The sequence below is a fragment of the Juglans regia genome, chromosome 2 (genome assembly GCF_001411555.2).
Source record: "Juglans regia cultivar Chandler chromosome 2, Walnut 2.0, whole genome shotgun sequence".
Taxonomy (NCBI): domain Eukaryota; kingdom Viridiplantae; phylum Streptophyta; class Magnoliopsida; order Fagales; family Juglandaceae; genus Juglans; species Juglans regia.
This window is the reverse complement of record NC_049902.1, coordinates 34,210,308-34,235,818: the sequence shown is the minus strand read 5'-3', so window position 1 is coordinate 34,235,818 and position 25,511 is coordinate 34,210,308. Positions and strand designations below refer to the sequence as shown.

The 25,511-nt window shown below is 35.3% G+C and overlaps 3 protein-coding genes across 5 annotated transcripts; 2 read left to right on the top strand and 1 right to left on the bottom strand.

Annotated features, from left to right (window-relative positions):
* Positions 1-1,540: 1,540 nt before the first annotated feature.
* On the bottom strand, positions 1,541-10,387 carry LOC109013034 (probable serine/threonine-protein kinase At1g54610). Its single transcript, XM_018994959.2, has 8 exons — positions 9,598-10,387; positions 7,566-7,850; positions 6,984-7,301; positions 6,010-6,237; positions 5,603-5,703; positions 4,091-4,205; positions 2,561-3,031; positions 1,541-2,222 (listed from the first exon to the last, which is right to left on the bottom strand). The coding sequence occupies exons 1-8, from the start codon at positions 10,000-10,002 to the stop codon at positions 2,016-2,018; spliced, it is 2,130 nt and encodes a 709-aa protein (XP_018850504.1). The 5' UTR covers positions 10,003-10,387; the 3' UTR covers positions 1,541-2,015.
* A 5,072-nt stretch (positions 10,388-15,459) lies between these two features.
* On the top strand, positions 15,460-19,915 carry LOC109013041. Of its 3 annotated transcripts, XM_018994979.2 has the most exons (10): positions 15,460-15,620; positions 15,726-16,472; positions 16,805-17,125; positions 17,270-17,483; positions 17,628-17,737; positions 17,823-18,022; positions 18,423-18,526; positions 19,029-19,216; positions 19,360-19,559; positions 19,682-19,915. In XM_018994979.2, the coding sequence occupies exons 2-10, from the start codon at positions 16,226-16,228 to the stop codon at positions 19,877-19,879; spliced, it is 1,782 nt and encodes a 593-aa protein (XP_018850524.1). In that variant the 5' UTR covers positions 15,460-15,620; positions 15,726-16,225; the 3' UTR covers positions 19,880-19,915. The 3 variants fall into 3 exon arrangements, with proteins under 3 accessions (XP_018850524.1, XP_018850531.1, XP_018850515.1); XM_018994986.2 differs by having other exon boundaries at positions 15,460-16,472; positions 16,832-17,125; XM_018994970.2 differs by having other exon boundaries at positions 15,460-16,472.
* Positions 19,916-22,326: 2,411 nt separating this feature from the next.
* LOC109013069 lies at positions 22,327-23,793 on the top strand. The gene has a single exon (XM_018995018.2). It carries the CDS (start codon positions 22,964-22,966, stop codon positions 23,396-23,398), a length of 435 nt encoding a protein of 144 aa, XP_018850563.1. The 5' UTR covers positions 22,327-22,963; the 3' UTR covers positions 23,399-23,793.
* The last annotated feature ends 1,718 nt before the right edge of the window (positions 23,794-25,511 follow it).

The following is a 25,511-nucleotide window of genomic DNA, read 5'->3' as shown; positions in this document are numbered from 1 at the left end:
TCCGGTTCTTTCACCAACACCACACACCGTGATATGGCGAACCCGGTTTGACCGCCATGTCACGGTTTTGCAACAAAACGGCTCGAAACCAAACCCACCCACGCCCTTCTCCTTAGCACAGAAACCAAATCCACCCACACCCTTCGTCTTCTCCTTTCTTCTCCTTTAGCGCATAAACCAAACCCACGACGAAGCTTCGTCTTCTCCTTTAGCGTAGAAACCAAACCCAAACCCATGCCCTTCGTCTTCTCCTTTAGCGCAGAAACCAAACCCACGACGAAGCTTTGTCTTCTCCTTTAGCGCAGAAACCAAACCCAAACCCACACCCTTCGTCTTCTCCTTTTGCGCAAAAACCAAACTCACGTCCTTCGTCTTCTCCTTAGCACAAAAACCCTAAGCACCACGCAGAAACCCATGAGTCTTCCGAGTCCTCTCCAAAGCTCCGAATCATCTCAGACGGCACGGCAGTGAATCATTTCAGGTTGTGTAGATTTTTTAATGGCTTGTATTTTTTTTTCTGAGGGTATACAAAGTGGAGGAACTTAAGGTAATGGGGGAAGAAAACCCTGGCAATGGATGATTTGAATGAACAAAGTTGCAGAATTCGGTGATGGATGGACAATTAATCTGGAGAATTTGATTAGCTGATTTTGATCCCTAATTAGTAGGGTGGATGATATTTTTGGACCTTAGATCATCTGATAATTAGGGTGTAAAATGTTTTTGAAGATGAGTGTAATTGTTTTTCTTGTACAAATAGTAGCCAAATGATACGAACTCTGTAAAAAAAGTTGATTTTGCTGGAATTTTATATCCTCCAATGGACATTTGCAAATGCTCATATTCTCTTTTAGCTACACTCTGTTCAGCCACGCATCCACTATAATGTTCTGTTGGTGTTGGTAAAGAAACGGCGAAAGGGCGAATCCGAATGGAAGATTTGGGCGAGAAGGTTGAAAACGTGGGGAGAAGGTCGAAAACGTGAAGTAGTCTTCCAAAACGAATCGTTTTGAAAAAAAAAAAAAACGAAACAAAACCAGCTCAACTGGTGTGTGGTGTTGGAGATTTAAGTGGGCCTATGAGTAGAATTACTCCACTTGAAATAGCTTCTCAGGGTCAAGAATATAATTATGCTCAGTACGGTGTCTTGATCCAGAGCCGTCATGTTTGAATTTTCTACTGGCTGCAAGTTTGACTTTTATATCCCCTCTATCGGCAATTAGAGTCCACACTTACCCAACTCTGATTATTCAAGACATGTCCGCGATGCATGATGGATAGAAGAAAAACGTGTGGCAGAGAAATTGAGAATTACACCCAAAAATAAAAAAATGCACCGAAGCAATTAAAAATGTCAGATTGAGAAACAAAGGCATGACAGGGGTAACTAGGGGGGGCATGAGTGCGTGTTGAGAGGTGACGCGATGCCAAGAAATAATAAAAGCAGCCGTCATGTTAACTACATAAGGCAGGCAAGCAGGACCCAGGTCCAGTGCTGGGCCACCCGGAGGGAAGGTTAAAATTTCATTTAATAAAAAAATAATAATAACACAGCCACTGTAACAATGATATCAGAGAAAGCGTTTGGGCGCCCTACATAGGATGGCATTCATCACCTTCGTGATTTCAGTGCGGAGGATGCAATAGCTTACTCTTTTCATCACAAAAGCAAATGACATGTTTATCCACATTCTCTACAGCTTATAATGACAAATTAGATCAACAAGAATCGCCCATACTTCTAGCAATTTCAGCTGCATAGTGGAAAGAAAATACATGGGGTAATTGCAAAGTGGAGAGAGAGAGAGAGAGAGACTTATCAATGAGCTATAAGCTATAAGCTTAGCTAAAAATGGCCACTAGCCATCCTTCTAGGACCTATTCAAAAAGAAAATCAGAGAAGGAAAAAACCCACCAAATGAGTAACTTATCTTGCACCAGAAATCACCAGCTAAACTGCGTGCAGTGATCTTGCTGATGATGGTCAGCTTCATTTGGGATTTACATCAACCAGTTTAACGACCAGAAACAAAAAATGAATTGGTTGAAATTTGATTCCCCTCAACCTGAACTTTTCTGACCTTTGCCTTCTCAAGGCGTGCTCGCCTAACAGCTTCCTGGATCTGCCGATCATGGTCCTTCAGCACCTGATCCATGTTGTCTGATGGAACTAGCAATGGACCAGAGTAGTGTATTTTGTGACCCTTTGACCCATAACCAAGCTGAACCAAATGAAGGCAAGAATCATGTATGAGGCTCTGAGAAAACAAAAACAAGAGACCATACTACTACTACTACTACTACTCAAATGTTTGTCTTTTTAAACAGCTTAAACAGCAAAATCAGCTCTTCAAGGAAGTTAACTATTGCAAATCATTCGGCTGAAACGTTCTTAGCAGTGGACAATCTCACTAGATAAAAAAAGTAGTATGGTTCAATAAAAAAATAATAGAATGAAAATAATACCGGCAAAATTTGTAGAAAAAAATATATTACAACCTACAAAACTTTAAAAAGAAAATGAAATATGTTTATTTACGAGAAAATTCAAACTACTTACAAGAATTGGATCTTTGTTGCTGATTTTTGCATCTTCCTTTCTATGAGAACCTGCAATTCCCTGAGCGTGATGCTTTTGATCTTGTTGCATCACAAAATCCGAGCCCTCCTTGAAGGATCCCGGAAACCTGCCCATAAATTTCGCAACTTCTGGCTGTGAAGAACTAGACCTTTGTCTGCGATCTTCAGATATCCTCCTTGCTTCCACTAAACCTGATATTGTTGACAAATTGACCCCAGTCGATATCTTTGCAGCATCTTCCAAGTTCTTGCCAGCCTTTGCCCAGGCAGCCCGGTGAGCCAGTGGCCCTGAATGGGAGGCTCTCTTGTGATGATGCTCCTGGGGCTCTATGCTTCCTTCGACAGCTTGTGATGGTCTAGGTGGATCAATTGGAAAGCCAGAAGCAACTTCTTCCGGATGAGGGTTAAACTTTTCACTCCGGCTCTTAGAGTTTGATTGACCTTGTCGTTTCTGTAGCAAGAAATTATTAATCATGCAATTTTAATGATATAGAAGCAAGATGAAAAAACAGAATAGGACAAAACAATGAATAAAAAAAATATTAAATAATTTACATAGAAAGCTAAATACATGGCTTAGATAACTCAAAGAAGATACTTAAAAGAGATTGTGATGGTCTTAACGTTTTGAAAAGGATACATATTTCCAAAAGTTGAAATTGGTACGCTCAGACTACTATCATGGTGTTCATGTTGCATATCCCCATGCACAAAGCACGAGGCTGAGAATGGACCAGTCTAAAATCATAAGATGTAATCCATCCAACGAATCATTGAAATTGGTAACCTTAGTGAACAGAGAAAGACATAAAGTTATGATTGACTAATTAATATTTGACTTTCTCTTAAGGAATTTAAATTGGAATCTGCACGTGTAACATAAGTTCTATCCAAGGACATCGACTCGAATCTTTTGATCCAGTAAGTTCCTTTATATAGTGTTGACTTCGAAGAAAAACCATATATATAATATGTTATAGTGCACGCATGCTTAATATATGTAGGGAAGCTTGTTATCCAATGTGTAAAACACAAAGGCCTTTGGAACAAAACAAAAAAAAAGAACCAAAAACAAAAGAGCTCTGTGGTCACTCTGAAACAGGAGGATTATTATCTTGGTTCCACAAAGAAATGGACAAACAAATAGCCATTTTGCAACTTGAATTTTATGTTCTTAAAGAATGCTTTCATACAATCTGCATTGCCGATAGAGGGAAATAAAAAAGAACAGCCAGAAAACAAATTCGAAAACCTTATTAAATATTATATTCCTAAAACTTTCTTCCTATAAATTTACATCTAGAAGACTAGAATGCTATTTATTTATAAGTAGAGGTATCTTCTCTGCTAATATTCTTATACCCTTAAAAGTTTGAAATTATGCATGTCATCAATTGAACATAGGACCAACTGATAAGGCAAATAAACTAAAATCACCACACAAATTACATACCCCAATCCCCAATAAAAAATAGAGGAACTAAGAAAAAGTGAAATAAACATGAGTTACCTGCATTGACAAGACTAATTCAGCATTTGCATCAGGCGCTGGAATGGCTCGAGATTCCCTTGTTCCTCTCCTTTCGAGGTCAAGTCTCTGGCCTCTGCTTCCTGCTACTCCTTGTCTATCCATGTTAAACAAAAATAGGGTTATTAGTGCATAAAACACCTAAGCTATCTATTCCTTTGGCAGGAATGACAATATCTATTAGAATTTGCATCAACATTACTTTCACAATAATCCACCACAAACTCAAGCCTAAAAAGCCAAAATAAGTCAGAAATGAGACCAATGCAGTTCTCCAGTCAAAAGCCAACAAGCAACATTTTCCTTCATACAATTAGTGATTTTAAATTACTGGATATTTGTGTTGACAAAGTTAACAAGAGAAAACCATCGCAATATGTATCTTGAAACTGCCAAAATACTGTTGTCAACTCAGTCACCAAAACCTGATTCAGTTAACATTTGATGAATCAGCTGACAAATTTTAAATTTACCACATGATGTGCAAGCACTGACAACCCAAGTTTTAAAACCACCCTAGGAAGCACCTGTATGGATAGAGGATGTCGTATACGGTACAGATATGGATTAAAATATTAATTAAAGACTACAATATTTTTTTTTCTATTTCTACTCTTATTGAGCATTACCTAGATCTCCCCCCTCCAAAACAAAAAAACTCTCAACTCTCAAATGAACAAGAACCAAGAAAATGAATAATTGCCTGCCATCGTGGATGAATACAAGCTTAGGCTATCCTGATTGTTTTGAAGGAGGTCAACGCCACAATTAGGAAGATGAACCTCTCTCTCTCTCTCTCTCTCTCAATTCATTTATAAACAAAAATCTACAACAAGATATCCTACTGCAGACATATATCAAATACATATCATGTGCAAAAAGGATGGGGAATCTGTTAATCATCTCTTTCTTCATTGTGAAGTGGCCAGGTTCTTGCGGAATGAGGTTTTGAATCGGATTGGTCTACTTTGGGTAATGACCAAGGAAGTGGTGGAATTATTGGTAGGGTGGAAGGGATTGAAGGGTAGCAAGAATGCTGTTGATATTTGGAAGATGATTCCTTCTTGTCTCATGTCGTGTCTATGGCTTGAAAGAGGAATGGGAGATGCATCGAAGACAAAGAACATTCATTGGGAGACCTTAGGGATTTTTTCCTTAGTAATTTGAGTTTGTGGGCTAAAACTTTTGTAATGGATGATAATTTCCAGAATTCGTTTTAGATTTCCTTTCGTTTTTAGAAAGTAGTAGGTATCTCCTTTGTATAAATCCTGTGTACTTGAGCTTATGCTTATTCTTGGGAATAAAATCTCTTATTACAAGTAAAAATAAATAAAATATATCAAATGTGGATATGCCCGCAATTCTTATCGTGTTCAGACAATCATGCTTCGTAAATAACACCATAAACATTGAAAGGCATGCTTCTGTTTGAAGCTAGATAATAGCATATCACAAAGTGAGGCGCTCTGAAAAAAATTGAAAAAAAATGTTTACCTTCTGGCTTCCTCATCCCGTACTTTTGCATCAAACTCTTTGCTCGGAGGATACTTCGGCAAGCTGGCAGGATCACAAGGAATTGGTTTTGTTGTAAAGAACTGGAAAGCATAAAATAAAAAGAAAAATAAGAAGAATAAAAGTAACCAGCAACACAAGAAAATAGCAAAACAAATAAGATTAAAACTCCCAAAATACAGTACTTATGAAGGTGACACGATTACCACCTTTAGCCATGAAGAATTAATGCTTTTCTATGTTTCATTACCTTAAAAAATTTTTTGATAAGTAATAAGATATTTTATTTATCAAAGAGTAGGCAATTACCTTAAAAAATATCAAGATAATACACACCCAACAGTAAAACAACAATAAGGAAAATTTACAGGATTTCAAAAACAGCTTACCTCACTTGTGAGAGCAGAAGCTGCAGATCCACGATCAGCAGGATCTATGGAAAGTAAAGTCTCCATCAATGCTAATGCAGGTGCAGGGAAATCCTTATATGTTTCTGCAACACAGCGTCTATAAGGTTGCTGGGGCTTAAATATTGTTGCATGAGGCAACTTCGATTTTCTCCAATAATCCTCGGAGGGTGAACCGCAAAGCTTGAAAATTTTATGTAATTGCTCCACCTACAACACAAAAGGTTACAGAGTTTAAGAATAAATTCAAAGAACTAGGCTACTTCTCAGTAAGACAAGCAAAACGACATACTGAAAGTGAAGTAAAATGTAAAAATATTTTAGTTACGCAGTTGGTAATAGGATATCATATTAATAAAGGCATTACTGGGACATCTATTTTTTGTAAACTCTAATTTGCTCAAATTCAGTACTATGACCAGGAAATTTTGGGAAATTTGGAAATCCCTTAACACCACAAAATTACCAGATACCTACTACAACCAGTGACAATCAAACACGTTATATGAATATCCAAAATCTCTCAAGGAACCATCTCTTTCCATTCAAATTTTCATATCACACTTTTTATAAAAAGAAATATATTCTTCCATATTGCAATCAAAATCCCATTCCCTACTGCTGTATGCAAATACTCAAGTCTGCCCATCTCTTCGTTAAGAAAAAATAACTGCATATCCCTATAGTTTCATGACGCCTCAAAAAAGCATCTAAATCATTAAATCTTCTTTAAATACTTGAACACCAATAAGTAGCGCCCATAAACTGCATCCTGAGCAATAGTGAGAAATCACTGCTTGTAAGGAAAATTCCAAGACAGGTCCTTAACCAATAAGATGATCGATCCGATGAATTGTTTGGAACTCAAATAATGGACATATATAGATTGTCGTCAACACTAAAATAAGTACATAATGTGCATGTGTCCTATGATATAGAAGAGAAAGAACAAATACCTCGGTTCTTCCTGGCATAATAGGCTTGCCAGCATATAATTCAGCAAGTATACAACCAGAACTCCATAAATCCACAGCTGTTCCGTAGTAAGTAGCTCCAAGTAAAAGCTCTGGTGGCCGGTACCAAAGAGTTACAACACGACTTGTAAGTGGCTGAGTTTGATGGGGATTGAAAAAACTTGCCAAACCAAAGTCTGCAATCTTCAAGATGCCATTGTTGTCAATTAGAAGGTTGGAACCCTTTATGTCACGATGTAGAACGCCATGGCTGTGGCAATGGTCAAGTCCCCGTAAAAGTTGCTGCATGTAACATTTAACCTGCAAATAGATGAATTAAATAAAGGAACTCAAACACCAAACTAAAACAGGCACAAAAAAATAAAACATCTCAAGATTTCTGGATACTAGAAGATAGATTGCCATTCATTGCTGTTGTGAAAGATATAACCAAGTAGCATTATCTGGCTCTAATGTCTGGGAAACCTATTTAATGATTAAATCATAGCAGGCTGAGTTTACACGGAACAAGGCTTAAAGCATTGAATCAAACAGAAAATTGCAATTTATGGCTGGGTATAATACCTGTGCTTCCGTAAATTTCAGACCAGGGTGTGAAGCAAGCCCTGCCAAATCATGCTCCATGTACTCAAAAACAAGGTATAAGCTACAAGACATCCTTGATGTAACTAGACCTTCCAATTTTATTACATTTGGATGATCAAGCCTTCGCAAAATGTGAATTTCCCTAGCCATAAAGCGAACACTCTCGGGCTCCAGGTTATCAAACCTTACTTTCTTTAAAGCAACAGTTTTATTATGTTCAAGGTCACGAGCCATATAAACATTACTGTAAGTTCCCTGGCCAATCTGCAAAAAAAAATGGATATCATCAAAAGACAGGCCAAAACCAGCAAACAGGTAATAAAACTTAAAGTGGACAGCAGCATGTAATCGAACAAGAGAAGCAAAGAACCGCCAGTAAGAGCTAAATATAATAATCTTCTGTTTATTGAACTTTATTAAGATACCTCTCCTCAACACCCCCCCCCCCCCCCTCAATAAAGACATTAGACAGCTGTACATCACATCACCCAAACAAGAATGAAAAATGGAACAGAAAAAATCATATCCGGCTCAACAAACAAGTGTGCATTGCATCAAGCGCTCATAGTGAGAAGTCTCAACCAAAAGTATCTGAGTGATTCTTATGTCAAGACCTCATATGGTAAAGATACATACAACAATGGCCCAATCCCCCCCCCCAAGCAGGGTAAAAAAAGAAGTGGAGAACAGAAGAACCAGGGAGTTAAAGGGGCTGTCTAAACAAACAGTAGTCAGCTTCAAAGACAATGTATAATAATTTTCCTCGCTTGGACCTATTATTGATTCCATTTTTCTGTTCAAAACAATACAAAAATTGCATTTGCCATCAATCATCATTTCATTATGGATTCTGGTGCCTAATTAGACCTGCACCCTAGACCCTAATGTACCTTAGGTCAAATCCCAACTCGGTGCTTCATCACTAATCTGACCTTTTGCTAGTATGGAAGGGTGTGTATAGCACCCTTCCAAGTGCTTACAAGATTGATAAAATCCAAGAAACCATCACAATTTACGCTGCCAAAAACAGCTAGCCAGCCAAATAGAGATGTCAAAAGATGGATCTGGTAGAGTTTTGATTCAGCTCTAGATCATTAAAAGTGGGGTTATTTCTTTCCCACCACACTTCCACATAAAAAAGGGGAGCTGCCTCCCACATCACACCACTGTCATACCTACCAAATCTCCCTCTCCAATCTCCAGATTCCGTTAACTTACAGTTCGGGGCATCACCCAATGTACCCCAAATAGAGATAAGGATAATGAGGAACACTTCCAATGCCACTAAACAATGTGGGAGGATATGGTCCACAAATTTAACTAATGACCAATCATATTTTTATTGGTAAGTTATACCTGTACCCCACAGGGACTTGAGCCCATAACTCACCCTCCATCCTATGACCAATGTTTATGGGGATAGGAAGTTCTATTAGGGCTATAGGTCATTGTCTTAACCCATGTGCATTTTAATGTTTATGAGGATAGAAGTTCCATTAGAGCTAAAGCTCCGTCTTAACCCATCGCCAGCTGTAAGCATACTTTGGAACAGAGTTATTAGTTCAGGTAAGTCTTGATGGCAGTAACTCACTTGCTTCCTATTGCAACAATTCCAGCTGAGTAATCATAATATTAGTTCCCTTGGCCCTAAATAAAATTGGTTATAGGTAAACAAAAATATTTTAGATAATTTTGTTCAGAAAGAATATATGAACCACAAGGAAATGGGTTTACTCTAGGTAGCAGATTTATGCCCAGATGCAATTTTAAAAATAGAATCAACAGAAAGTCTTCAGATTGAGTTAACAGACTGATAAACAAAGCAAGTTACTATCTTGAAAGAAGAAAAAAAATGATAATCTGCATTAACCCATAAGCATTTCCATGATGCACAAAATAATGTAACTTCAGACAAATGATTAAAGGAGCATACTTTTTTTTTTTTATAAGTAAACGATTGTATTAATGATGATAGGCATAGCCCAAGTTCACAAGAACTAAAGGAGCATACTTTATCCAGCTTTTGAAAAGAATCAGCACGCCGTGGAGTCCATCCCCTAATAGCCTCTCCAGCCACTGCAGCCAACCATGATGGCCACCCTGCTGCAACCTGCTCCCCTTCCGTAGCTTTCGGAACACTACCCATTCCCGGATGTTGAGCAACAATATACTCCATCTTCTCCCTCTTGGTCTCCAAATGCCCACTGTGTAACCGAACCAAACCATTTGATTGCTTATCGATCAACATTGTCCTCCCATCATTGTTATCATACCGATCCTTGGCTCGATGCACTTCCTCCCTTCTGGACGAGGTCACTCTCGATGCCTGCCAGTCTGACGATGCTTTTGAGAACCGCTCTCTCGGGCTCTCCTTGCTATCCTCGATAGCGGAGGGCTTGCAATTGATGCAACCCATAATGCACCAAAACCAACCCCAACAACAAAACCCTCCTTCTGAATCAATATTCACCTCCCAAATTTCCCATTTATGCAATACTTTCCTCGTCTTCAATGTCCATACTTGACGTACTTAACTTTAAAAAAAATATCCCAAAAGTAATATCTTAAAGAAGCATGGATTTCAAACTAAAACCCAATACTACCATCGAATCGACCAATGCACAACTCAGAATGTTACAGTTCTGGAAGAAGCAGAAACCCTAGAATCTAGAAAGCTTTTAAAGAACTGAGTGAAAATCAATCCACAATGCCTTGGAAAATACAGTTCTTATGCACCGGAATTTCACTCCTCTACAAACCCCACTACTTCACAGGCTAGAAATGGAAAAAAAAAAAAAAATATATATATATATATATATATAGATATAATAAACGAAACCCAATCCCTCAAATCACAAAAATAAATAAAGAACGCAAAACACTGCGAATCTTCAATTTACTTCCAGTACCTTGGAAAAAATTACTCCCGTGCAGTAGAGACGCAGTTGCAAGAACATATTTCACAGAGAGGGGGATTGAAACCCTAGATAGAGGGATCTATGATACGAACAGGGAAGCCATGGATCTAGGGCACGGAGATTTGAGAGGAAAGCACACGTAGATTGAGTTCCAACTGAAAAAATAAAAATTGAAATGAGAATTAAAATAAATAGATAAAAACTGGGTGTATTTTAAGACGGGGTAATTAAATAATAGTCGCGGCGCGCGTTTTTCCAGTTGCGAAGGGTGGAGTGTGTCCCGGCTGTTCTTTTGAGTGTGCGAGAGACAATGGCAGTGATAGCAAAAGCACCCTGTAAGTTTGTAATAAACCAGCAACACATACTTCTTGTGTCCTTCAGTCACGCGCTCCTGCTGCCGTTATAGCTAAAAATATGTTTATTTTTTATTTTTTTTAACAAGAGTTGTATTATTCGTATCAATAAATTATTTTTTATTTTTTTTAAATAAAGAAAATATAAAGAGGAGAGCATTTCACATTGAAGTGGTATAAAATTCCAATAATTAATGAGGACATAACATCGATCGGCCTATCAAAATGTGCATGAAGATCGTGACGGCATACTATAATCAGAAGTACCACTTAACATTTTTCTACCGCCAGCCAACCGATTTTCTGTTGATTTGGGCCGATTTCAGGCTCCAATAACAGATTCACATCGGTGATAGCCGATTTAGTCGGTTTATATACAAGCCTATAAAGTATTTATTTTTTATCATTTATTTTCTCTTATTTACTGTCATTTTTCTCCTAAGTTAGTTAACTTAATCATTAAAACTTTTTTAAATGGAACATCTCGAACTGGTGTTATGTTCTTGTATCAACACCTATCTCGAACAAAGATGTTCTTGTAACATCCTTTTCATTATCATACTCCATGTGACATTATATTATTGAAAAATTATTTATCATTTTTTAAGTATTTTCAAATTACTTTATGTCATATGAGGAATTATGATTAAAAAAGATAGTAAATAAAACGTTTCTTACTTAATAATATTCATGCACGTGTATATATATTACTACGAAAAATATTATTATCAAATCAGTGTGTAAAACATATATAATAAAATATTAATATTATATAATTTAATTTAAAAGATAAAATCTAAAATTTAAATAAATTTAAATAATATGAATAATATTTTCTATACACGGACATGAAAATAGAATAACTACATTAATTTATAAGTGCACGATATCCACTTGCATGCAATTTGTGTAATAAACATTAAGCATAATTATCATTTGAGTAAAATTGTTGCGAGTCCAATGCACGTATTTAGAGAGTGCGTATGTTTGTTACATTCAGTTAAGTTTCTCAATTAAAAAATTTCTAAAAAATTAAAAAAGTATGCATATTCAATAATTATAATACCGAAAATAAATGGTATCACGTGGTCGTTGCATTTGCTTCACAAATAGTGTTTTAGGTGAGAGATTTTACCATACAAGCACTCGCACGGTAAGGATGGTACTCCACAATTCGGGTCCCATCAGCAGTAATTTACTTTCAATGATTGGTCTAAAGCTTTGATGCATAAATTCGCTTCATCTCATCTTATTATTATAATTTTTTAAAAATTTTATATAAAAAATAAAAAATAATTTAATTTTTTAAAAATTTTAAAATAATAATATTATTAAAAAATAATATCTAATATATTATATTAAATCACATTCATTTTTATATTTATTTTTATATAATTTATTCGTAGCTAAAACAATAGCTCTATGCAATCTTGTATCCTTACACCCTAACTTTCAGTTTTTTGAAAAATGATTCTAAAGTTTTTGAGCTTTGAAGTTTATCTGAAAAAAAGTGGAGCAAGTTTAGAAGTAGAATGAGATACAAAATTATCATTTTATTATTACACATCTTTTAAATTTTCATATAAAATATAATAAATAATTTAATTTTTTCAAATCCCAATTCATCTTTATAAAATTTCAAAACAATAATAATATTAAAATATAATATTTTAAACTCTCAAACAAAACATAAAATTCTCATCTTACTCTCAAACCTATCCGGAAGAAATCTACATTTTTTATTAGTCACACTTTTTATTTTTTAAAAAGATTGCGAAGATTTGCATAATCTAAAAATATATTTAATTATAAATATATAATTTTAAATAAGAGAGATAATTTATATAAATTCTAAATAAACAGATCCCGATTATTATGAGTCAGTGTCGAGACATGCAATTCACACATAAAAAACTTGTCATAAAGACATCACACCATGCCTACTCATGGGGACAAATATGGAAGAAAAAAGCACAAAATCAACTGATTAAATTGTGGAGGATGAAATCGAAAATGATTGAGATAATTACATGGTCTGTAAACCAGCATAGGCATAGAAAGACTTGAAGCCATGCCCCAGTTGGGTGAGCCACATACATCGTTGACGTGCCTGACAGAACATATCGAGCTTGTGGGACACAGTAAAATTCATTATTGCCCCCCACCTACCATATCCAACATTTTGGTTGTGTTTAGATGTTAAAGTGAGTTAAGTTGAATTGAGTTGAGATGATAAAATATTATTAGAATATTATTTTTTAATATTATTATTATTTTGAGATTTGAAAAAGTTGAATTATTTATTATATTTTGTGTTGAAATTTGAAAAAATTGTAATGATGAGTTGAGATGAATTGAGAGGAGTTTGACAACCAAACGAAATTTGTAGTTTCCCCATACATTCATTCTCAAAGAAAGATAAATAAATGCGAAACAAATAAAACTAATATTTGACATTTTGCTTTAAATTTCGAGGATCTTGATCATTTTAATCATCTATTTACGTATTATTAAATAATTAAAATAAATTAGAAGATGATAAATAAATTTTTAATCATGGAACATTATATTAAAAGATTATGCGATAAAATTGATTAAAAAGATGGTGTAAGATAAATGATATTTACAGTTATAGAATGAGCAAGTGATACATACTATTAATATAGGATCTATACGAAAAAATTAATTTGTTAATACTATACTATATTTTTTTTAAAAAAATACATAATATTTATATAACTCATGACTGTATCTAATATTATTTAAACCGTACACGGTGTTGAGAACACATCTACCATTCACAACCAAACAGCTGTCCATGTCCAATTAAATAATGAACAGGTATCCACATAATCATGCACACCGTGAAATTTATGGCAGTGTCTTCTCCCACTCAGACAAAGAAACGAGTGTATGGGACCCTTCTCCCAAGTTGTTGACACGGCATTTTGTGTTGGGTCCAGTACTCCTTTTGGCCTATGTATGTATTTTTTTCAAGTGTCTCCATGCAGCCCAACACTTTGTAAAGCTACTCTTGACCACAGCCTTTTCATTTTTTTTTTCGTTTTTTGTATTTTTAGTACTCAAAAGTGTGTGTGTGTGTGTTTTTTTTTTTTTAATAATTTTTTTTTTAATGTGGTAGGCGTCATTAGGATAAGAGCAATCATGCAAGTTGGTCATGGTACATGGGAAGTGTGGGATAAAGATAAGTGAGAATTAAGATAAATGTTGTTTTTATCTTATACTTTACAATTGTATTTTTAAGTGATTAATGTAGGGTGTGATTATAGATGATAAAATTTACCATGAATAATACTATCAACTAAATAATAATTAAAATTTATCTTTAAAATAAAATAGAATCACTAATAGCCGAAGGTGTATAAATCGATTTAACTATTCTTACTCTTTACTAATCACAAGAATCAATTATTTTTAAGAGTCGGTTTGGATTGAAAGATGAGTTATCGATGTCGTAAGAATCAACTCATCTCGTTAGTATTCACTATTATTCATAAATCATCTCAATCTATCTCTCAATCTAAACGGGATCTGACTCTCTACAAATAACAAAAAAATTATCATCAGATAATATTAAGATAATTTTTATTTTTTAAAATTTATACAAGGATGATAAGTACTTGATACTTATTTGATTTCCCCTAAAGGCCTCACGAGTTGGTCATGCACTACCCAAAGATGAATAGGTTAATCATTCATTCGAGACTTCTTTCCCAATTCAAGGCAAAGTGGGAAGAAAGTGTTTTTCCAATTCTAGCCAACCAAAGCATCTTGAATATCAAGCTCGGCCCATTACGTTATCTATGAGAGATATGGGCCAAGTGCCCGACACTATGAATTATGATAATAAAAATTATATATATGCAGTACTTTTATGTATTTTTTATAATAAAAATAATTAATTTGGTTTATCGACTTTAAATTTATCATAGTCACAACATAATATATTATATCATGTTTTTCTGAATTTTTTGAAAATTAACTCAATGAGGTACTAAAAATAATTTTGCTTTATACAATGGAGCCGACATTCTCTAAGATACAGCGTTTATTTTTATATCTTTATGAAAAATTAAATATATTGTATTATCATCTAATTTTTATCTCATTAAATATAATGTAACATATTTATAACTATTAAATAATTATTTATTATATACTTATTTATTATCTAATGATGATAAATATACAACATACTATCTAGTATGATTAAAATAAGATGAAAGTATAATGTATATCATTACTCGGTATGAATGTGTCACATGCTTCTTTATCATTACTCAAAATAATGATATACATCACATTCTCATCTTATTTTGATCGTATTAAGTAATATGTAGCATATTTATTATCATTAGATAATAAAAAAACATATAATTAATTATTATTTAATAATAATAAATATATTATATTATATTTAATAAGATGATAGTACGATGTATAAAATTTTTCTTATTTTTATAATACAAGTTGTTAAAAGATAATTAATATAAAATAATTGTTAAAAGATAATTAATATAAAATAATATTGAAGCGTGGAATTTTACGCTCAGAAAACAAAAAAACGTGGGTTTTCTTTTTCACAGAGAGACAATCTCACAGAAGAAAAGAGTTTCATTCATTCATAATCAAATTGTCCACACCGAAACCCTATAATTTGGGTACAGGATAAAAACCCAGTTCCGGAAAAAAAGTTTAGGATTTTGTATTGGGTTTGGAATTCGGAGCCCATTGGCGTAGTGGTAAGCCTTCTTCTGTCAATAGCTCTGCCTATTATCATTGGATTTTTATAGTTTACATTTGGACACTGATCCGTGAGAGTTTGTATTTTGATAAATTATAATCAGTTTTGGATTCTGATCCGTGTTTGGATTCCATCTGGGATTTGCAAGTTCGACTTTGATATACACCGGAATTGTCTGTTTTCCCGAAAGAATCACATTGCTCTTTGAGATCGTATGGTTGGAAGTTTAGTGCAAACTGAGAAGTGGGTTTGATTTTTGGTATTCATTTCGTGGTGGATTCGTGCTTTGGGATAAAGAAATATTGGGAATTCTCATTGCAATTTTGAGATTTAGCATTGAGAAGGAATTGTGGGTTAGGTGGCTTGGTGTTTTTGAATGTATATTTAGGAGAAGAATACGGGTTTCGAGAATGTGATGCCATGCATTGGAGATTTTCGTGGATTGATGGACTTTTGGTGATGGGATTGATGAGTTGGTATTGAACTTGGAGTTGGTTGTGGCATTTTGGAATTCAGCATTGGAAGAAAATTTTGGTTTGTGAATGATACGGTTTTGTAAAGTAGACAGGAAATGAAACCTAAACTTGCGGGTCTGAAGGTACGATGACTGGAGCGTCATTGGGTTTACGTACGGGGAGTTATGGATCACTGCAACAGCAGATACAGAACAGTGTATTGCAGACTACTCAGGCACGCAAGCCTTCTAAGATGCTTCTTTCTAGTTCAAGGGAGAAAGAAAAGCTTCTCATATTTATTTGCAGATACGCTGTCCGAAGAAGAGTTGCAATGCTCCTATTGGTTGCCCTTGCTCTTTTGGTTTTTGTATTCGGTTCCTTTACAGTTAATAAAGGTTTGTGTTTCTATCCCACTTCCTTATCTTCTCGATTCGTAGTTGTTTATCATCCAGTCGTGGAATTATTGTCACCTATGATTATGCTTATGCATGGAAGCTTTACGAGATAGGCAGGAGGCACTATCATTTTTTTTTTTTTTTTAAATTTAACTGTTAGACAAATAATGACCTGATGGAGTTTACCTCTCTTCATTCCATAAATTAGTAGCAGAAGCGTATTTTTGAGGCACATTTGTGATTTCTTGGTCTCATTTAACTTTCTATTTGAGAATTTCATTGTGCTACTTAGTTATTTGTTTTGTTTGTTGACTATTGTCCTTATTTATCAGTTTGGTTTTTAAATGATGATGCACCAGAATCCAACATCACTTTACATATTGGAAGCATGACTCCTTATCGGTCAAATTATCCTGTATCTTCCAATCCACCAGGAGTAGATGATAATCTTGGGAGTAGTAATTCTTCTGGACAGATCTCTTTGAGAGGAAATGACCAAAGTAGAGCTTCATCCCATCCTCCTCCTCCTCCTCCTGCTACTACTACAACAGCTACAAGTGTTACACGGTCTAACCCTCCATTGGGCCATCAGTGTGTAAATTTTGCATTTCCTCCTCCCCCACCAGTTCAGAGTAAAAGGATAGGACCACGCCGTAAGTTCAAGTTTTTTCTCCCTCGCAACTAGTATTATTAATGAATCTCATGCACCCAAATGCGTGTAATTTTGATATAAAACAATCACCAATATATGTTCTGGTAAAATTCTGTTGAGTTCTTTGTTCCCTTTTCTTTTTCAGCATGTCCAGTATGTTACCTCCCTGTGGAGCAGGCTATAGCTAGTATGCCAAGCTCCCCATCAGAATCACCGGTGCTACGTAATTTGACCTATGTCCATGATGGAGGTTCTATTAAAACTGAAACTCATGGAGGCTCCGACTTTGGTGGATATCCTTCTCTAAAGCAGAGGAACGAGTCTTTTGATATAAAAGAGTCAATGGCAGTGCACTGTGGGTAGGTTTAGCTTTTGTTCCCATGGGTTCTTTTTGGTTAAATATTATCTTTGTTGTTTGCAGTTTTCTTGTCTATATTTTTTCAGCTAAATGCATCCCACATTTCTGTCCTTTTCTGCTGGTGCTTTTTATTTTATTTTATCAGATTTGTTAAGGGAAGCAAACCTGGGCACCATAGTGGATTTAATATTGATGAAGCTGACCTTCTAGAGATGGAGCAGTTCCACGAGGTTATTGTTGCATCGGCCATATTTGGTACTGCTGAGCATAAGACTCTGTAATAACTAGCTTGAATTTCATACAAATAATTTTCTGCTTCTTATGATTGCATCTTTTATAGGAAACTATGATATTATTCAGCAGCCCAAGAACATTAGTGAAGCGGCAATGAAAAATATTCCTTTTTATATGTTTATTGATGAAGAGACAGAAGCTTATATGAAGAATTCTAGTGTTTTGGACAGCAGTAAAAGGGTTGGGTTATGGAGAATTATCGTCGTTCATAATATTCCATATACTGATCCAAGACGTAATGGAAAGGTCTGTCTATTTTATATTGGAAGATTTGTTTCTTATGTTTGACTCTAAACCAAAATGTAGCTCAAATCAATTTTTTTTTAATCATTTCTTGAAAGTTTTTAGCTTTGAGCAATCATCTAGGTTAGATTTTTTTCGCTTTCTCCTGTATGGAAGATAATATATCCTAACCATATCTGCAGGTGGGAACTTGTGACATGACACTATTTAATTAACTCATTTCTTCTCTTCTCTTTTTTTTTTTTTTGGGGGGGGGGGGGGGGGGAGAAACAAATTTTCATAGTCGCATACATGCTTATGTGTTAGTTGCCTCTTTCCAATCAGTTATGGAGAAAGTTTGTAACGAAGAAACTTAACTATCTAAGTCGTTAGGTGTTGTTGACGTTGTATGTATTTTTGACAGGTTCCGAAGCTTCTATTGCACAGGATCTTCCCCAATGTACGGTATTCTGTATGGATTGATGGAAAGCTACAGCTTATTGTGGATCCATATCAAATTCTTGAGAGGTACATGCCTTCTTCTGTTTGTGTTAGCCTCTCATGCTCATGGTATGTGGGTGCCCAAAGTAGTGTTATTACACAGATTAGTCCTGTTTTTAAGCTATGATTTGCTGTATGGCTAAGACATTATAGAGATTCAGAATTATAGAGTTGGCAACATATTTATCAGGTGTCTAAAGAATGTTCATTGACCAAAGTGGTGTTTTTGCATATTTACCTGTTTTCTAGCCTTATTTTGCTTCACCTTTTATAATGTAAGATTATAATGGAATGTATTATAACTTGACGTCTTTTCATATACCTTCTGCACATATCATCAATAATATCAACAAATGCAAGCAATTTAATTGCATGTAGCCTTTTGATTCCCTGCTTTATTCTGTCTCAACTGTATTTTGAAGAGTCTGTGGTATTGATGTTCATGCATGGAAGGCAGGGACATGATTCTCTGAGCTTCATAGGAATTAAATTTTAACCTCGATGTTTCAATTCCTAAAATATTGTTCAGGTTTTTGTGGCGCGAAAATGCCAATTTTGCCATCTCAAGACACTATAAGCGCTATGACGTTTTTGTAGAGGCTGAAGCTAATAAAGCTGCTGGGAAATACGACAATTCCTCTATTGACGACCAGATTGAGTTTTACAAAAGCGAGGGTCTAACACCATATTCTTTAGCTAAGCTTCCTATAACTAGTGGTAGGTGCATTGTTTATGCATTCGTGTTGATATATAAATGTGTGTGTAATTATAAATGTAGGTATGTTACATTTCTATTTGCAGATGTTGGCCATTTGTGTTTTCCAAATTGAGTATTTTGTTTTATAAATGAGTTTCTGCAGATGTTCCTGAAGGTTGTGTCATCATAAGGGAGCACATTCCCATCACAAATCTATTTACCTGTCTATGGTTCAATGAAGTTGATCGTTTTACTCCCAGGGATCAGTTAAGCTTTTCCACAGTGAGGGACAAAATGATGTCAAAAGTTAGTTGGAGCATCAATATGTTTATGGATTGTGAGAGGCGTAACTTTGTGATACAGGTTAGTGTCTTCATATTTCCATAGGAATGGAGAAAAAAGATACTTTTGAACATCTATTAGATTGTGAAAAAAGAGGCTATACTTCTGTTGTATATTCTGAGTGTGAAAACTTCAATATACAGGCATACCACAGAGATTTGCTGGAGCACATGTCTCCACCAGTTGGTCAGATAATCCGTTCTCCACCTGCTTTTCCTGGTTATAATCCAATTGTAAGGCCTCCTACGAAGAGGAATAGTAGGCGAAGAGGAGATCGGAAATCTGGTCAAAAACATCATCGTAAAGTTGTTGCTGGTAGTAGAGACAACAATTCATTTTAGCCTTTTTTTTTTTTTTTTGGGGGGGGGGGGGGGGGGAGGGTGATTAAAGAAAATGTAAATTTTCTTTCGTTCTTTCTTTCTCTATTCAAGTTATACATCATGGGTTAGGAAGATGTTGTTAGATGCATGCAGTGTGGCCATAAGGATGAAAAATTGCTCTAATTTTTGTTTCAAAGAATGTTGATAACTATCCATTTTTGCTGTAAATACCTTTACTTCAATAAATTTCATACGAGCTACCTGCCATTTCCATATATCTTCCACAAGGCGGTGTTTACGTGCAAGGTACATTCTTCCTTTTGGGTTTTCATTTTCATGTTACTGTGCTCGTCTGCTATGCCTGTGGAAAATGCAAGACTTGTAATATCCAAGACTGTTATACTTTACTAGTGTCTATTATTGTTATAAATATCATATGCTCTCACTCCCTTATCTCTTTGAATATCTCAGACTTCTACCTATAAAAAAAACATGGATATCTCAGACTTCTACCTATAATGTAAGCTGTTTGTGTTCGGGGCTTTTTTCTAAGTGGGGTAAAGAAAAGATGGTTCTAGCATGTCGAGGCTAGGGTAAAACTTGCTGAAAGACCTGAGTAGTTCTAAGCTTGAAAAGTTTTTCAGAAAATGCACTTGCTGGAGGCATGCAGTAACAATTAGGTTTATTTCTGCAGTGATAATTGAAATTAGGGGGAAAAGAAAGGCTGAATGTGCTTGTTTCTGGGTGCTTGTCAGTAAGCCTGTGTTTATTAATTTTCTTTTTGTTTTGTTCCGTCTGTTTTCTCTATTTTTCTCCCCCAGCTGCGCTGTCATATGTGTCGGTAAGCTGTATATCATATCCTAGGGACTTTGCAGCCTCTTATGTGAAAATATGGATTTCTTTACCTATAGCAGAAATACGATGGGGCATCTGAGTTTCCACAACAATGTTTTAGCTCTACTCACAGCTTTGGAAGAGGACATACCATCTAGTTCTTAGGTCGCATACAACATCAAGTATATTTATTGTGGAAGATCTAATTTGTTGCAACCGAAGGATATTAAGGCCCCATTTGGATTGAGAAGTAATCTCAATTCATCATTACAACTTTCTCAAATTTCTATAGAAAATATAATAAATAATTCAACTCTTTTAAATTCTGAAACAATAATAATATTAAAAAATAATATTTTATTTAATTTTCAATTCTATTCCATCTCAACTCTCAATCCAAACGGGGTAGTGTGAATCTCTTGGTCACATGCACCATCTGAATACCCCAGAGGCTCAAACACATAAAAATGCACTCTTTGTTGCCCTCATCTTCACGTACAAATACATGCACATAAATACAGGAGAGTCCCCCAATTTGAATAAAAGAACTATCCCATCATTGCTTTGCGTCTACCAATTACAGATGAATGTTAAGGGATAAGCTCAACGCACTATTGTATTTTTTTCTTCCGCTTTCTTTGACGCGAGCACTGATTCATCATCAAGTGGATTAGTATATTTTGTTGACTGGGTTGCTTGCAATGCTTGGAGATCATCTGAAATCATCTGTGCCATATGGCCAGTACCCTATGCAATGAGTCGGTCAAGCTGCAAAATTGGTGAAGATACATAGTCAAGCAGCGAAAGCAAGGTTCCAGTCAGGATCAACCAGATGTCCTCCGATCCAAGACGTGAAAACAAATTTTTGGTAGGAAAGTCTTGAAGAAACTGTTAAGTTAACAAATGGCCCTACCATGATTCCAAAAATCAAAAGATATGTTAAATAAACCCAAGTTATGTAGACCCATGAATCTGTGACCGACAAATGTTCAATTGCTTAGCAGAACAAGCTAGAAAGTGACCAGAAAAGCTTGGCATTTTCTGCATTGTCGGGGGTGTGGAGAACGAAGTCATCTCTTTGCTGGCCAGTGTTTTATATTATCTCATCTTATTATTATAATTTTTTAAAATTTTTATATAAATATAATTGATAATTCAATTTTTTAAAGTCTTAATTAAGTTTTTTTAAATTTAAAAATAATAATAATATTAAAAAATAATATTTTAATAATTTTTATTTCAATTTTTATTTTTTATCTAAAATCATCTCATCTCTGAATCTAAACTAATCACCGTCTATCATCTATCTCCAATAGCCCAAAACCCCATCAAATAAAATTTTAGAAAAAAAAACCTACAAAAATATTGATGTTGCTGGCATAGAAAAATTATATTTATATCTTCAGATACTAAACAACTTTTTCAATTTTTTAATTTTATTTTTATTAAATATATGATATATAGATGATGAATAGAGAATTTAATTAGATTAAAAATAATAAAATTAAATTAAAAAAAAAAATGGTGTGTGATCCAGCAAAGCCCTGCTGAGTCGCTGACATAACGCCTCGCGAATGCCCATCCGGATTCCGAACTGCTAATACATACTCTTTCTCGTCATCCCCAAGAAAACTCCCATTTTTTGGATCCAAGGTTTTCTTTACTCTCTCTCTCTCTCTCTCTCTCTCTCTCCGTGCGTGTTTAGATCTTTAATCGCTGGGTCTTTTTTGTTTGTTTGTGTTAAGTATATAATATCGAGGTTAGGGTAGGGCTTATTGTAGGCTTTCCTGTTTCAGTCCTGGTTCTTCCTCAGAGGCGCTGTCAAATTGACGGAAGATCTATGTATGCTTATGATAAATGGGTTCGTCTGGGGTTTTAGATTTCAACAGTGAAACCTAAGACCGGATTCTGATCAATAGCTTAGTCTGGTCACCTAGAATTTTACAACGAGACTTTTGGGTAAGGGTTAATTTTTATCAATGATTGCGCCTTAATACACCAAAATATATCGTAGTGAAGTTTGGGGTTTGGGTTTTATCTGCTTTTATTTAATAGAATTTACAATGAGACTGTTGGGTAAGGGTTTGTTTTTATCAATGATTGCATCTTTCTATACCAAAATATATCATGATGGAGCGGGGGTTTTGGGTTTCTCTGCTTTTATTAAAGATTGTTAGTTTTCAGAAGGATTTTTGGCTGTTGCTTTTGAGCCCTTTCTGAACTAAGACTAGAGCTTAACTGAAGGAGAAGAAGATTCAATTCAATAGAATCATGGGGTCATTTGGATTTTTTCTTATATGTATTCTCCATTCGGTGATAGCTCTGACTTGTGGAGGTTTAATGATGTTTTACTCCAATGAGGCCTCTGTGTTTGGCCATGGTCCTGATATTGCAAGTAAGCTTCAAGGATCCACGCCCCATGATCAGTTATTGATTCGAACCTCAGATTCCTTCTCTGGTTTGCTTCTCTTTTCCATTGGGATGCTTATATTCATGGTGGCTTTTGTCAAGGACAGAGAGTTCCAGAGTTTCTTTGCCAAGGGGTGTGTGCTTCTTCACATTTTCATGGCTGTTTGGAGAGTGTGCTTTGAGAGGAAGATTGAGGATCTCGCTCATGATTGGATGAGGCAGGTTGTTGGGGATATTGCATTGGCCCTTTCATGGGTGTTTTTTCTTATATACTCATGGAGGGAGAAGTATGATTAGTTTTGTAATGACTGTTAAGAGCAATCACCCTGTTGAATGGAGCTGCGATCTGCTTCTTCCTCTGGTGCTTCATTATGCATTTCGGGACATAATTGAATGAGGTTGAGCTGGAACTGATTTGGGAACAAAGCACAGATTGAATTCAGGAAAATATGTTGCCTTAAACCTTGTCTAGGGTCTGATTATGCTTGTAGTCCCAGAAAAGTGAATGGGGTCTCTGGGGCTGGCATGTTTGCTTAATAAGTTTCTTTTAGAAATGTTTTCGATTCTGTTCTGATTTGATCATGTATTTGTTTCCCTGTTGCTTCATGTAATGAGGATCCTTGTAAAACTTTCCACATATATATCACGATGTACAAAACAATCAGAAAATGTTTTGATTCTGGTTGCACTTCTGCAAAATTCCTACTTTGTCTTGAAACAAGATGCTATTTTCCTACCCCAAAAAGATCAAATATTAAAGCAGATTGGCAAATTCTTATTGCCTTGAAGCTTGCTCAGGACCAATTTACTTTGGGAATCATTCTGGTTGGCACGTGGCAGTCATTGACATTGCCGTGCAGTCTAGTCGGTAGAACTGTGCTGAGATAGAAAAAATCCTCAAGAAAGACGGTCTTGATTCTGGATTCTTGATCCAGGGTAGGAGTTTTTGTCACTTTAATGCCCCAAATTTATTTAATTAATTTGTGATTGCGACCAAATTGCTCAAAGTTGCAGTGTCATAAGTTTCTTTCAAGTCTCATACACATGGCCGTATCTGTTGAGGAATAATTTTATATTGTCTGTGAATAAGGTTTTGAGCATGTTTATAAGGAATAAACAATTATTTCTTGTAGAACTGATTTTATGATACGAGTTAGGTTCATGAATTTTTTCATGATATCAGAACCTGTCACAGGACGAATAAGGTTCACACTACTTACCTGTCATAAGGATAAAAAAAAATACTGATTTAAACGCAAGGAGAGTGTTGAAGAATAATTTTATATTATCTATAAATAAGGTCTTAAATATATTTATAAAAAATATATAATACTTATTTGAAGAATCAATTTTATAAAATGAGTTATGTTGGTGAATTTATTCACTCATATGTTGTAGTCTTTATTGCTTAGCTTTTGTTGCTAGCTTTTGTTGCTAGCCGGACACTTGTCTTTGCTGTACTATTTACAACGCCTGATAGTATTAATTTTGAAAGGTATTCTCACTTGTCTTTGCTGTACTACTTACAACGCCTGATAGTATTAATTTTGAAAGGTATTCTCACTTGTCTTTGCTGTACTACTTACAACGCCTGATAGTATTAATTTTGAAAGGTACAAGAATACGTAGAGATTGGTGATTGAACCTTTGTTGAATATTCTGGAATTAAAAACTTTACTTGCAACCGGCCGGGAACTCCCGCGTAACCGGTTACATAAAATTTTTTATTGTTTCTCATCTTCTCATTTCATTCATTTTCTCTCTCTCAATTTTTTCGTTATTCGTTCACTCATTCTTTTTCCTTCAATTTTTTTTCTTCTTTTTCTTTTTCTCATTCTCTCTCACTCTTAATTTTTTCATTATTCGTTCACTCATTCTCTCCCCTTCAATTTTTTTCTTCTTTTTCTTTTTCTCATTCTCTCATTTTCTCTTTCTCCCAACCATCGACACAGGAGCTCTTCCTTCTCAATTTTCTCTGATTTCAGACACACACTCTCGATTTCTGTAACACTGCTGATAATGGATGTAGAAAATAGTAAAATAGATGGAAAGATAATAATGTTTTCTTAGAGGGAAAGCGCCTCCAGACTTAAAGATGAGAAATAGGGTTTTGATTAAAGATTTTCCTCCTCTATCAGGTTCAGTCATCCAGACTTATACGGACTCTCTAATAGGCCATGAGGCCTTACATCAAACTAAGCTTAAAACAAACAGACCCATGCACGTGGGCATTTTACATAGACTCAGAAATATTAAAGACACAAAACAATAACATAAAGGGCTTGATCTCTCAGCCCACGCTGGCTACTGCAGCCCATAACCCAACTAACATTAACAACCCACGTAATACCCGACCCAGCCCATTGCCGAAGACACATGAGTTCGTGCACTCTGACTCAAAACAACACCG

Bases quoted from the DNA above. Each gene is read 5' to 3' on its own strand.
- LOC109013034 (XM_018994959.2), bottom strand. From the start codon at position 10,002: ATGGGTTGCATCAATTGCAAGCCCTCCGCTATCGAGGATAGCAAGGAG. The intron at 6,238-6,983 runs GTATTTGTTCTT...TTTGTGTTGTAG, and splicing joins TTATGCCAGGAAGAACCGAG to GTGGAGCAATTACATAAAAT. The intron at 5,704-6,009 runs GTAAGCTGTTTT...TATGCTTTCCAG, and splicing joins CTTCTGCTCTCACAAGTGAG to TTCTTTACAACAAAACCAAT.
- LOC109013041 (XM_018994979.2), top strand. From the start codon at position 16,226: ATGACTGGAGCGTCATTGGGTTTACGTACGGGGAGTTATGGATCACTG. The intron at 19,217-19,359 runs GTAGGTGCATTG...GAGTTTCTGCAG, and splicing joins TAAGCTTCCTATAACTAGTG to ATGTTCCTGAAGGTTGTGTC. The intron at 19,560-19,681 runs GTTAGTGTCTTC...TTCAATATACAG, and splicing joins GGCGTAACTTTGTGATACAG to GCATACCACAGAGATTTGCT.
- LOC109013069 (XM_018995018.2), top strand. From the start codon at position 22,964: ATGGGGTCATTTGGATTTTTTCTTATATGTATTCTCCATTCGGTGATA.